At 44.5% G+C, this 14902-nt stretch overlaps 1 protein-coding gene across 4 annotated transcripts in view; it reads right to left on the reverse strand.

Annotated features, from left to right (window-relative positions):
- The window catches only part of TUBGCP2 (tubulin gamma complex component 2), a 704444-nt gene that overhangs the window by 387701 nt on the left and 301841 nt on the right, over nt 1–14902 (reverse strand). For all 4 annotated transcript variants that reach the window (XM_069611057.1, XM_069611056.1, XM_069611059.1 and 1 more), the window contains one exon: nt 2486–2685. In XM_069611057.1, the coding sequence (XP_069467158.1) occupies nt 2486–2685 (200 nt within the window). The remainder of the gene's footprint in view (nt 1–2485; nt 2686–14902) is intronic.

Here is a 14902-nt window from a genome sequence, read left to right on the forward strand (position 1 = left end):
GGAAAAGAAAACCCTTGCATGCAGGAGGTGGCCTTGTCCCGCTCATGCGCGTGTGGGTAAAGGTGAGCTCTGCTGGGCAAGGAGAGATACTCCTTAAGTGCTATGAAAGGACACACTCTCTACGAGTAGAGCCATGATTCTCATCGCTGGGGTGATTAGTGTTGTGGCAGATGTGCTTTTCAGGAATGCTGTATATGCTGAAGAATTGGATCTAGAAAGTGTAGGAGATGACTGGGAGACCTGCTGGAGGGAATGTGAGCAGGAAACTGCAGCTGTTATGTATGGATCATGTTGTGGCAGTTGGGCTTTCGAAGAATGCTGTACAGTGAGAAAGGAAGTATGGGAGGAACTCTCCAAATTATAAAGAGAAAGCATTATTGAAGTGGCAGAGGCTCTTGAGTGGGTGAGCCCCATAGTGGTGGTTGGGAAGGCTAATGGCACTATTAGGTTATGCACAGATCTTAGAAATGTTAATGAGAACATAATAGCGGGAAAATTTACTTTACCCAAGGTTGATGAATTGGTGTCAGAAATATCCAGTGCAAAGATATTCACGGTGTCAGATTTAAGATCTGCCCATCAGGCAGAATTGCACACTGAATTTTGAGCAATCACCATGTTCATAACACCAGTGTTTTAAGCGTTCTCTTATGCCATTTGGACTGATTGCAGCTGCCACTGTGTTCCAAAAAGAATATGCATAAACCTTTGCATGGTTTGAGTGGAATAAAATACTACCAAGGCGACACCTTGGTTTGAGGAATTGACAAAGAGGAACAGGATGTCAGACTTAAGGAGGTACTGAAAAGATTGGGAGAAGCAGGTCTCACTCTCACATTAGAGAAAAATAAATTTAGACAAGAGAAAGTACATTTTTTAGGTCACTAGTTGTCAGTTGAAGGCTGAGAAAATAAATATTCCATGAGGTAGAGAGAGAATTTTGTTTTTTGTGAATACAGACCAACCCAGGTCAGGAGAACCTGTTACTTCGAACGAGGAGAATCCATCCCAGGAGATGGGGTAAAGTAAGTACTTTTAAAACTGCCTGATAAGGCTGTTTTGACAGAAAGACGAACAGAGACAGGACAAGCTCTGGAAAAGACTTTGACAACTGGTTCGGTGGGGGGCTGGGTGGGATGGGGTAAGATAACCAGTCACCATTACTTCCACTAAGGAGGTGTGGGGGGGGGTAACACCCTAGCTTGAACTAAGGCTTATTTTGTTCTTTTTCTTTTGATAGTGGTAGGGCATAGAAATCTGTCCTCTGGTCAGACTTCTACATCTGACCTACCACAAATGGTGTCAGAAGTGGTATTCAAACTACTTGATACATGGTTGGGACCTGTGTTAATCAGACACCTAAATCCCATAGTTAAACTACCAGAAAAGGACACACCCCAATCTATTGGTTTTGATTTCTTTTTAGGACCAATGACCAATCCAATTGATTTCCACTATATATTCGAACACTCCATGGGCTGACTGTTAACCTCAAGCCCTATTGCATCCCAGAAGTGCACAGGAAGACTCTAGAAGGGTAGGTTGCCAACATTCAAAAGTAATGCATCTTAGAAGAAGGGGTTAAACAAGGCATTCTTTCTTTTAAACAAAATATGTTTCAAACATGTGCTCTGGTCTGACACCTACATCTGACCTCCCACAACAAACACAAGCCAACAATACATTTATGAAATGCATATCCAAGACACAATGTCAAACCACAACATAATCTAGAATATTTTACATTCTGTCAAATAATCCCAAATCCCAGACAGCGTTTATTTGCACTTTACCCTGCTTTGTTCCTCTAATAGAGCACATTTCTTCTCTTTCTTATATTCCCTCAGCTCTATCCAAGTTACGGCCTCCTTGACTTTTCTGTTCAAACACCTTGTACTCTGGCCCGTCAGCCTTTCTCTTATGACTCACTCTTTCTGCATTTGCTTACCCTTCTATTTTTCTTCCCGCTTTGCTCTTTATGTTCATAGCTTTCCCCCTAACCCATTTACTTTTCATACCCCAGCCATACCTCAAATCTTGCTCAGAACACTTTAGCCTTCAATCCCCTTTTCAATTTCAGCTCTTACCTCTGCTCAACCCTTCTCTTCCTATTGTACTCCTCCCTTACCTCATCGTATCTTTTCATTACGTCTCACTATACCCATTTTGGAGAACAGCAACATCCTTTCCTTCAACGGCAGGATCTGTGCTGTCTTGTATAGACTGTCTTTCAGTTCTCTAAAATACTAATTTCCAAGGTCCCTGAAGCACCCACTCTTTAACCCGCTCCCCTTAACTCAATTGGGACACAATGCCTTTGAATTATTTGTTCTTCCGAGTTATTCTAGGAGCATTTGCAAAACCATTGATTATTATGAAATGGTTGTTCTTACTTAGAAGGATAGATGTGCATGTATAGCTTCTAAAACATAATTCAGCAAGTTGTCCAAAAATACCCACACTCTAGTTATAAACCTCTACTCACTGAGTAGAGCCAGAATCTGCATGGTCCTCAGGGTGGGTTGTATGTAGAACCACAGTTTCTGCAGGGAGAGCAGACCCTGCCGCTGTAGGTGCTCCAACTGAGTGATGAGGATCATGTATTCCTTGATCAGGGTACGCATGGCAGCTGCCAAAGCGTGGTTCACTTGCCCATACTCAAAGGACGACTTCTCCTCAATGAACCTGGGAAGGAAACAAAAAAAAGGTGAACAGCCAAATTAATATATTGCCTGGTATAAGGGATGTGCATGATGGTCTGGAAAAAAAATTGTCCATGATAGAGGAGGGGAAGGGGAGGATATCACCCTTTGTAGGACATCAAAAGTCAAAGTTAAAGGGGATCCCTTCATAGGTCACCCAAAGAAAGGTAGAGGGTTCGAGAAAACTTTAGGATTCAGTCATCCTATAAACCAACCAATGAGTGCTGGTCATCCCATGAACTCCGCCACGTATGAAGGCCGCCCCATGAAAGCCTCCCATACACCCACGTCAAGATTCAACAGGGTGCATATTTCATCACTGTCCTTTGCCAGGTACTCCCTGAGCCCCTGGGTGCAGATCTCCATAGACACCCCATGGTGTTGTCAGAAGAAAAGGGAAAAAGATCCAGGACAGTGCGCTCAATAAAGTGCAAAACGTATTTATTAACAGAATGGCCCTTCGTGTTTCGGTCCTTACTTCGGCCTTTTTCAAAATAGGGCTTGGTGCATTCCTTGTATGGTCATAAGATTAACAAAAAGAATATATATATATTAATATTATAACATAATAATTAAGGTCGTATAGGTATCCAATACCATACCAAACATTTAACAAATACAATTCAGCAAATGAGACAAATCAACATCAACAAAATCAACATTGCAATTGTTGCATATTCATGTATCAAATCAAAACAAGATGAGTTTGTGCATCAGACAGAAAAGTAGGGATTGGCAATGGGAAGGATACAAAGGGGTACGTGAAAAACAAATGTCAGATGATTCCAGAAAATATTTCCATAAATGAAAAAATTTGAAAGTAAATATTGTACAATGCAAACCGAGGTTTGAGGAGAGGAAAAGGGAGAGAAATCAGAAAAACGAAAAACACAAAACAAGAGAAATATCTCGTTAGTAATCATAATTCCAATTCTATTTTATCAATTGAGACCATGTCGCATGCTGTAAAGCTTATCCTCTTCGGGAGTTAAACTATTCATCTCAAAATGTTCTTGGGTTTGTTCCCATAGACCTCAGAAGTATTGTCATAGTAGTTGAGAAAAAGCAACCATTAGTCATACCTAACGCCTGTGTCATGTTAAATTGCTTAGTACATGTGTTTTGTTCCTGGATATAATGTAGACACTTTATAGTTCTCGCGTTATTAATTAAACCCGCGATTAGTCCTGTATATTCGTAAACAATTGTACTGCACGTTAATTGTATTATCGGTCTATCGAGAGTTGGCAAAAATCACAAACTCCATGGAGTTTAACCCCATATGACTGAGTGCCGTCATAAAAAGGAATAATGCCGAAAATCGGAATGGTAGAACGTAGCTGACTTACTTTGTCTTTCGCGTTGGCTTGATCAGTAAGTGTAATGCGGGCAGGCGCCATCTTGGGACTATTTGTTTACTAGTTCCCAAGGTGATGCGTGACTCGGTCCGCCGCTACGTGCCGTTGCTAAGCAACTGGCACGAGTATTCCTACATTGTAGATTAGCTGAAGAAAATGAGTAATCAAAGTTCTAAATTATTAGACTGACATTGTTAGATGACTAATGGGTTTTGAGCCTAAAGGACGGAAAACTTTTTTGGTATAAATGCCATAAATGGCAAAAAGCAAAATCACGTAATTCTCTGCTAAAACGAATGAGCCTCGTTCATATCGTTACCATGGTAACCACCTAAACAAATGAAATATGAAAAGAAAAATTGTGGCAGGTTTACCTGCCATATTTTTGAGTGCTATTAGAAATCCTAATGTATATGATGAAAGTGATCCATGTTTACGTATAATTCTGCAATCACTCATACTAATCAGATTAAACATTGAAACTCACAGAAGTACTCAGAATATATCATAGGAATGACGCCATTTCCGTGTCCAAGTTTAAACCCAACATGGTTGTGTTAAAGTGACAGATAAGTCTAGCCTCTGCATGACGAAGTTATAGGACTCTGTCCCCACCTCTTTTACTCATTTGGACCTGCTGTAGCCCCACAAATTTGATTGCAGCTTTGTCATCACATTGATGATTTTTCTGCCAATGCACCGATAAAGGCAGAGTCGGGTCCTGACTTCCAATTTTACTTAAATGCTCACGGATCCTAATCCTTAGTTCTCTTTTGGTACTACCAATATAAAACTTGTTACAGATACAAATAATCACATATATGACAAACTTTGATCTACAATTTAACGTCTGCTTAATCCTGAACTGTTTGCCATTAGGACCCTTGAGTTCTTTAGTCTTGTCCCCTGCATAGGGACACATTGTACAATAACCACATTTGCAAAAGCATGGCTCATTCCCAGTGAGCCAGGTAAGTGTTTTCTCCTTATGTGTATCTGCTAACAGTGACAGGCAAATTATTGTTTTCAGCGTATTGGCCTTCTTAAAGATGATTGTGGGTCTATCATCTAATCAGTTCTTTAAATGTTCATCCAAATGCAGTAAATGCCAATGTTTCTGTAAGGTCTTCCTAATCAAATGGTGATCTTTATTGGACTGTGTAATTAACATTAACTTCATCTGCTTTGCCTTTGTGTCATGATGCCTACCCCCGGAGCACCAGGCCAGGCCCAGCACCCCTGGGAGCAGGCATCACGCCCCTGGGTAAAAGCCCAGCGGCCCTTTATAGGGGCTCTTTGGACTCTGTCCTGGCGCCGTTGGCGCCAGGCTCATGTTGGACATCAGTCCTGGCGCCATAGGCGCCAGGCTCATAAGGGGAAGTGTTTGGTGCACTTACCTGAAGCAGACCATGCTGCACACTCACCTGATGCAGACCATGCTGCATGAAGAACCAAGCCAAATGAGGCTTAGGAGGGACTATTTTTCTGAAGGAACTATTTTGTTACTTGGGTGGGGCTGTGGAAGAATACTCACCTGGAACTTCTTCCAAGGCTATTTAAGCCAAGCCCGGACATCCACACGTGCTTCGCGTTGTTCTGCATCCCAGCAGCTGAACGCTCACTGTGTCTGCTCCTGCACCTGGACTCCAGCCACGCCCGCCTCGAACCTGGAACACCTGTAAGGAAAGAAGAGAAGAGAAAGGTGAAAACCAAGAACTTATTCAACCTTCTTACCTGCATCCGGAATCTTCACGCCAGCATTCCTGAAGGAAGACTTCCATTTAAAAGCACTGCGTTGCTCGCTGCAGCGCCGTGCTTCACTCACCTGTTCCCGAGACGCCGCCCGGCTCCATCGCGGCTCTCAGCACTGGTCGCCACATCTCTGCACCTAGGGGAGAGAAGAAGAGACAAAAGGTGAGCAAGGGAACACAAGAGGAAAGCCGAATTTTCAGCCATATTACTTACTGGCTTTTCTTGGTGAACCATTCCACATCTCGGGTCGGCGCCGCATCTTTGGCAGGTACCGCACCCCGGCCCCTATGGGGAAAGGACAAAAGACATTACTGGGGAATTATAAAGACATTTAGAGGGGTCGCCCTCATCACTAACTCACCTGATTTTACCACGGCAGTTTAACCCCTCAACGCATCGCCTTTGTTCTGCACCTGAAATAAAGGACAGATCACAGGTTAGGAAAAAACAACATAAAAGGAGGCTCACACTTGAACTTTTGCATTTTCATACTTACGGCGTATCGCTCAGAAAAGTCAAGTGGATTTGCCAGCGCCATTCTGAAAACCAGTGAAGTAACTGGACGAACGCGCGCCCCTGCACCAGAAGCAGGATGGAGAGTTCATCCTTCCAAACCATAAGAAGGATATTCCTACGGGCCATACAAGCAAGATTTGGGGGTCCTGTTCAACCGGTGGTCCGAATTCTGCGCATCACGCTTGAAGAGGCCACAGCAACCCAGACCAGACCAGCGCCTCCGTGGGAGCCAGGTGAGCGTTACACTTTGATGTGTCCTTGGCAATTAGCGTATCAGTTTGCTGAAGATTCCTTGTTTTCTCAAACGCTTTTTGTATACATTTATTAGGATATCCTCTTTCCTTAAATCGATTCCTCAAGAATTGGCACTCTTGTTGAAACTTATAATCATCTTGACAGTTTCGCCTTGCTCGGATGTATTCTCCAAGTGGAATATTATGGATTGAGCGTTGATGACAACTCTGCGTATGCAATATTGAATTAACGTCTGTCGGTTTACGAAACGTCCAGGTTTCTAGGTGGTCATTCTGTACGTGTATGGTCAGATCTAAGAAGTTGATTTGATTGCAATTCTGTTCACCAGTAAATTCGATTTCAAAAGGATTCAGGTTGAGTCTGTTGGTAAATTCACAAAATGACGCTTCTGATCCTTCCCAGATCACAAAGATATCGTCTATATATCTGGTCCAAAGTTTGACTTTTTCATTGAATGCTGGATCCTGGTATACTATATATTCCTCCAACATCCCCATGAAGATGTTTGCTAGTGCAGGGGCATATTTGGTCCTCATTGCAACCCCTTTCAGTTGCTGATAAAGACAATAATTGAATGTAAACAAATTTTAATCCAAGGTTATTTGTAACATTTCCTTTAGCATGTCTATTTGAAAGTAGTAGGAAGCAGAGTCATTCCTAAACGTATAATCAATCGAGGCCAATGCCCACTTATGCTGAATCAACGTATATAACGCCTTGACATCCAAAGTCGCCAGCACAAAGGAATCTCGCCAGAGAAATGTTTGCAATATACGAATCAGACTAGAGGAGTCTTGTAGGTAGGATTTAACTAAACTCGCTCGTGGTTTTAGTATACTATCCAGGAATTCAGAGAGATTTTCGGTAACCCAACCAATTCCACTAAGGATTGGATGTTCCTCAGGGATGGTTTGGTAATTTTCGTGGATCTTGGGTAGAAAGTACAAAGTAGGAGTTATCGGGTTCTTGGTAAGGAAATATGTTCTTTCTTCATCAGTAATCATGCCTTTTATATGCCAATTAAGTACTGATTCTTCAATCTGATTTAAAATTAATTGACGCTCTAACAAAGCAAGCTTTCTGTAGCATCCAGGTGTTAATAAATGGTTATATGCCATAAGTAGGTAGTCTTTCCTGTCCATTATAACAATATTGCCCCCTTTATCGGCCTCTTTAATCACTATGGAGGTGTCTTCCGATAAAGTTTTGAGTGCGAGTCTTTCCCCTTTAGTCAAATTGTCCGCAGGGTCACTTTGCCTATTAAGGGATAAGTTGTATAAATCCTGTGTAACCACCTGGTAGAACGTATCAATGATGTTATCTGACAATATTTGGGGATTCAATTTAGATTTTGTTTTCAATTCTTTAGATGTTAAGAGATCCGGTTTAAGCCGTATTTCAAATAGTAGATTGTGTATTTCAAAATCATCATCTTCCATTAAAGATCTTAGTATGAAGGTATCCTCTATATCCTGTATAGTTAGGTCACTGATGGGTATTGGGGCTTCTTTGCTTTGATAATCCCCTGGTGCTTTAGTTGCAAAACATTTTTTCAACCTCAGTTACCGTATGAATCTGAACAAATCTATATGTATGTCAATATCATTGTATCCTTTGGATGGTGAAAAGGATAACCCTTTTGTTAAGTAGTTTTCTTTCATCTTCTGAGTTCAGTCTTTTTGAAAGGTTAAGTACCAAATCATAGTTCATTTGTTTTTGTTCGATTCCTTTGAACTGGGTCGCGTTTGTTGTCTGATGCGTTGTCTTGTCCTCTGCTGGCCGCATCCTCTCCTTCTTGCAGTGGGGTAGGTACGTTCACCATTGGTGGTATCTGAAAACTGACTGTTTTCTGGGGTAAGTTACGATTTCCCTTCTTATATCTTTTTATTTGGTTCATATATCCTTTGTCCGATTTATCTTTGGTAGCTTCTATATCCACAGTATCAGGTTCTGAATCAGCTTCTGAGCTAGCAAATGATGTGTTAGGTGTGGAGCTTCTAGGTGATGGTTTAGTGTATTTGTCATACTTCGTTTGAAAGGTGTAAAATCTGTCCTCTCTGTAGTCACGATCATCTCTATAGCTCTTTCCTAGTTTTCTAATCTTGACTTCATCCTGGTAAATCTGCAAAATATCATCATTTTGCCATAATTCTTTTTTGACTCGTCACTTGCTTTCATCGCTCCAATCTCCTTTTTGATGGCTTCTATCCCCTCAATTGATCTTTTGTGTTCTCTTGACGCATGTTCAATTAATAAATCCAGCATCTTCATTGAGCTATTGCTGAGGTTAGCCTCCCATGCTTCCGCTAGATCATTATCATCATTATTCTTGAAATTAGGGAAAATTAGGATTCTGAGGCCACGAGGAACCTGATCATTTTTGACATCATTTTCAACGGAAACTTTTTCCCAGTATTTGTCTATTTCTTTTTTTAGACAATCTCTCCAGCTTCATGAATTTAGTACGAAGATCCTCTTGTCGTTTGTTTAGATTGGAGAAAGCATGTGTCATATCGCCTTTCTTGGTTAAAAGATTTTTTGTTTCTTCTTCTCGATTTCTCAAAAAGGCTGCCATATTGGTTGAGTGTGTTGATCTGGTCTGCCTTGTTGCCAAGCTGTAAAAGAATCTGAGTCTTTGAATATAGCCCAGGCTTATGGGTCCAGCTGGTCTAGTTGGCGACTCAAAAATTTAATAAGACTGAGCAAGTCTTTCCAATTAGTTATAAAGGTATGGTTAGGGGGACAACAGGTCCCTTCAGTCTTGATAATAAGTTCAGATGGGGTCGCAGGTCACTGGATGGATGGGAAGCCGGGGAGAACCAGTCATACACAATCAGAAGAAAAGGGAAAAAGATCCAGGACAGTGCACCCAATAAAGTGCAAAACGTATTTATTAACAGAATGGCCCTTGGTTGACACATGTTTCGGCCCTACATCGGCCTTTTTCAAAACAGGGCTTGGTGCATTCCTTGTATGGTCATAAGATTAACAAAAATAATGTGTATATATATATATATATATATATATATACGATACATTGCTCACCGTAATCGTATTTCTGATGCTTGTATCTGCTTAGATTCACATGCTGTGCATAGGCCGACATCTAGTGGAAGCTGCGGAGTATTACAGTTTGTTTTTCGAAACTCGAAAATGGGCGTCGACACAGGGCGTGCCAGTAATACTATCCCTAGTGTGACGTCCACTCACGCGTCCCTCACGCGTCTAGGATCCTCAGATTGTATTTTTTCTAACATGAGGTAGAATGAGGAGTAGCGTGAGTACAGATAATCCAAGCAGATAGACAGAAAGGTAAGACTACAAGCAATCATGCGCCTTCTCTCAGAGGGGAGGAAGGGTGGGTTGCATGTGAATCTAAGCAGATACATGCATCAGAAATACGATTACAGTGGGTAATGTATCCCTTCTGAGGCTTGTGGAATCTGTTTAGATCACATGCTGTGCATAGATTAGCGAGCAGTACCTGAAGAAGGAGGTGGGATGTGAGAAGGGTCATGAGCAAATAAGTGTCTTAGAACCGCTTGTCCCACTTGTGTATCTGTCTTGGAATGGGTGTCAATGCAGTAATGCCGAGTAAAACTGAATAGAGCTCCAAGTAGCTGCTTTGCAAATGGTGTCAAGTGGTACATTTGCAATGAAAGCCAGAGTGGCCCCAATGCCTCTAGTAGAGTGGGCTCTTGGCCTGAAAGGTAGAGTTCTTTCAGAGAGTCAGTAACACAGCTGGATACAGTTAATAATCCACTTCGAGATGGCACCTTTAGAGATGCGATCCCCCTCTCTGCCTGTAGCTACGGAGACAAACAGTTGATCTGTTTTTCTTAGCGGTCTGGTTTTATTTACATAGTAGAGGACCGCCCTACGCACATCTAGGGTGTGTAGTTTCACCTCAGCCGAGCTTTGCGGGTTCTGGAAGAAAGCCGGAAGCTCGATGGACTGGTTTACATGGAATTTTGATATAAATTTAGGTGAGAACCTAGGGTGTGTGCGTAAAACCAGTTTGTCTTTATGGACAGTAAAGAAGGGATCCTGCACTGACAGAGCCTGAATTTCACTGACCCTTCTTACAGTAAGTAATAGCTACTAAGAAGGCCGTTTTATAAGTCAGGTGTTTGAGACTGCTTTTATGCATGGGTTTGAAAGGGGGGCCCATGAGCTTGGCTAGCACCACATTAAGGTCCCACCCTGGTGGTGGGTTTGAAATAGGAGGGTGAAGTCTCTTTACTCCTTCCATGAAGGCTTTAACTACTGGTACTTTCCACCACGAAACCTTGCTATGGGAAGTGGTGTAAGCCGACAGGGCTGCCAGGTGTACTTTCAGTGAGTATGGTATGTAACAATAGTGGAAGGGTTGATTTGTCTACTCTGGCACCAGATAACAAACCTCTTCCACTTGTCAAAGTAACAGTGCCTTTTGTTTGGTTTCCTAGATTCCTTTAGGATGTCCATACACCTCTGTGGCAAATTGAGATGTCCAAACTATATGACCTCAGGAGCCATGCTGCCAGGTTCATTGAGTTGGGTTGCTGGTGCAGTGTTTGACCTTGGTGCTGGGACAGTAGGTTGTACCAGGCTGGAAGTTTGATGGGCTCGCACACCGCCATCCTGCGTAGGTGTGGGAACCACGGTTGTCTTGCCCACATGGGAGCAACTAGGACGAGCGTCATCGACTATCTGTTCATCTTGTTCACCACTTTCCTGATGAGAGGAGTTGGTGGAAAAGCGTACGCAAACATCCCTGACCAGTTCATCCACAGGGCGTTCCCCTGGGAGTCTGGTTGGGGGAACCTGGATGCAAATCCTGGGCATTGTCTGTTTTCGCTTGTGGCGAATAAGTCTATAGTGGGGAAACCCCACTGAGAGAAGATATCTTCTACGACCTCTCTGTGTAGAACCCATTCGTGTTCTTCTGGGAGGGAGTCTCTGCTCAGAGCATCCGCTAGGGAATTGAGCTCCCCTGGAACATGTTGTGATGACAGGAAGATGTTCCATCTGAGTGCCCATATCCAGATTTTCTGGGCAAGCTTGGACAGATTTGGCGAGCAAGTCCCTCCTTGCTTGTTCAGGTAGAACATGGCTGTTGTGCTGTCCGTCCGGATTTGCACTGACAGGGTTAGTAGGTGGGGCTAGAACGCCTGAAGCGCTCTGAATACTGCCAGAAGCTCTAGCAGGTTGATGTGGTTCTTGGCCACTGAGTGAGACCAGAGACCCTGAGCTGTGTGGTGGAGATGGTGAGCTCCCCACCATGTCAGGCATGCATCTGTAGTGACTCGTGCCTGTACTTCGGGATCGTAAAAGGGTTTCCCCTGTGCGAGATTCTCTCTTGTCCACCAGTGAAGGCTTTGTACCAGTGTTGGCGAAACAACCACTAGATCGTCCCACTGACCACTTGCCTGAGACCGCTGTTTCGCCAACCATTCCTGCATGGGACGCATTCACAGGCGCGCGTGGGGGACCAGGTAAATACATGACGCCATCATGCCCAGTAAACGCATTGCTTTGCGTACCGTTATTTGTTGACCGGACTGATAATGCGGAATTTGCAGTAGTATATTCCGAATTCTTTCTTCTGAAGGAAAGGTCAACCCCTCTTGAGTATCTCGGATTGCTCCTAGGAATTGTTTGGAGGTGCTTGGCACCAGGCTTGACTTTTTCTCGTTGATTGAGAAGCCTAACTAGAGGGGGAGGTTGATCGTCCTTTGAATGTTTGTCCTGCAAATTCCTGGGGTTTCCCCCGTTATGAGCCAGACGTCCAGATAAGGGTACACTGGGATTGCCTCCCTGCGTAGGTGTGCAGCCGCCACCGTCAGTACCTTGGTGAATACCCTTGGTGCTGAAGCTATCCCGAAGGGCAGTACCTTGAATTGGTAGTGTCGACTGTCCACCTTGAAGCGCAAATACTTTCTGTGCGCTGGGAACATGGAAATATGAAAATAAGCATCTTTCATATCCAAGGTTGCCATGTAATCCCCCTTTTTTAGGAGGGGGATTACCTCTTGTAGCGTGGTCATACGAAATTTTTGGGGCTTGACATACTTGTTGGCAGGCCGTACGTCCAATACTGGGCGCATTGTCAAATCTTTCTTTGGCACAAGGAAGTAAGTTGAATAAATACCCTTGTTTACCTGGTGTCCCGGGACGTGTTCTATCGCATCCTTTTCTAGCAGAATGGCGATCTCCTCGAGGAGAATCTTCTGATGTTCTAAAGAGTGTACTCTTTGTCGTGGAGGATGGTTCCGGGGACGCTGCAGTAGTTCTATACAATATCCTGTGGATACTGTTGACAGCACCCATCTGTCTGATGTGATCCCTTCCCAAGCCTGGGTGAAGTTGGAAATGCGTCTCCCTACTGGGGTTGCGTGAGAAGGGACCCTGAACTGAGCGTCACTGCTTTGGTGGAGGCGTGCCGCCTCCCTTGTTGGGGCTGCCTCTGCCTTTACCACGACCTCTCCTATTACCCCTGCCGTAACCCTGGGTAGACTGTTGGTTGTTGTTCCACTGTGTACCCTGCCCTTGGGAATAGGTAGATCCTCTCTGGGAATTTTGGCCGCGTGGGCGACGAAAATTACTATTCCCTCTCTGGTTAGGGGGTTTATTGGTTAACTGGCCAAGGGACTTGAGTGTTTCGTATTCGTCCTTGGCATTCTTCAGTGCGTCTTCGACCGCCTTACCAAACAACAGATCGGTTTCCACCGGTTTGTCCAACAACGATGCCTGGGTTTCTGCCTTAAAACCAGACTGCCGTAACCACGCATGTCTCTTGATAACAGTGCCTTCCGCTATCAATCTGCCTGCGTTGTCCGCGGCGTCGAAGGTTGCTTTCAAAATGCAACCAGACACGGCTCTACCTTCTGCGGAAATCCGAGCTAACTGGCCCTTTAAAGCTTCAGGAGCAGAGGCTATGAGTGCCGCGACTTCTTCCCACTGATGGCAGTTGTAGCTGGCCAACAGGGTGGTGGAGTTTGCAATCCTTGCTTGATAGGCGGACGTTGAGGCTACTTTCCTGCCGAAACCGTATAGTTTTTTGCTCTCCTTGTCGGGAGGATCTTCGGACGATGACAAGGGTGTTCCAGCCCTCTTACGAGTGTTGGTGACAACTAGGGCGTCTGGCTTCAGATGTCCTCTTATATAGAGAGGGTCAGACTGGGCCGCCCTGAAAAGTTTTTCAACCCTGGGATTGACTGCTCTGGTGAGGTTCGGGTTCACCAGGGACGGATCTATTCTCCGCTGAATGGACTTAAGGATAGGGATGGTCTGGGCAACAAGCCTCCTTTCTCCCACTAACTCTTCTGCAAAGTCCCTTTCCTCCTGGACACCGTGGGTGTCAATGTGGAAATGTTCTGCTGCGCGTGCGAGAATCTCGTTTAGGAGGGGTTGGTTATCGACCGGGGAGTCGGTAACTGGGGCTTCGTTCTCTACCGGGGAATCTACTCTGTATGTTTCCGGGTCCTCCTCTTCCTCTTCCTGGTCCTCCTCATCCCCATAGTAGCCCGTGCCGGTTTGCTCTTCTATCATACCAAATTCTTGGTCCTCACAAAAGGAAGCCTCTCCTTGATACAGTGAGTATGGTCTTGCGTATGGTTCTACCTCGAAGGGATCTGACCTCATCGGAGTTTCAAACCGGGGCTTTTTACTCGGGGGGGGGGGATAGGATCAGTAGAGCCTGAGGGTGTCGCCCCCTGTGGATCATACGAGAGGAAATGTTCTGGATTTTTATCATAAAAATCTGCCAAAGAAGACATTCTTGACATGACCCTATCTATGTCTTCACTGGACCATTTTTTGGAACTGGGGATGACTCTCTCAGCAAGTCTATGGGATTTATCTTGAGTAGCTTTGCTGGTTTTAGCCATATCAGCAGACCTGGTTTTGTCTGTCTGTTTAGGGGGAGTGGTGTGTTTCACAGGTGTGGAAGAGTGCAAAGGTTGTTTCTTCTGCTGTTTTTCCCCCTCCCCGTGAGTGGAAACATGTTTTCCCTGTCCTTTAGTGGCTCCGGAGGTTTTCGACGCCTGGCGTCGAGGATCGGGGGTGGTGTCCCTGTCCTTCGAGCGTGGGGCCTCGCTGGTTTTAACTGCGGGCTCCGATTCCTGGAGCGCGGCCTGGGGGCGGAAGTCGTCTTCGTCTTCCGACGATCGAACTTCTGTTAGCCTAGGGAGCGAGGCACTCTTGGCAAGAGTGGATGATTGCCTGGAGTCATGCAGCGATCTTGATCGAGAGCACCCAGAGGACACAGAATCGGACCATTCTGTTTGTGCCTCTTTCCGAGAACTCGACGTCGTCGAGTCTCGATTGGACTTAGTG

The sequence above is a fragment of the Ambystoma mexicanum genome, chromosome 8 (assembly GCF_040938575.1).
Source record: "Ambystoma mexicanum isolate Mex_15411 chromosome 8, UKY_AmexF1_1, whole genome shotgun sequence".
NCBI lineage: Eukaryota > Metazoa > Chordata > Amphibia > Caudata > Ambystomatidae > Ambystoma > Ambystoma mexicanum.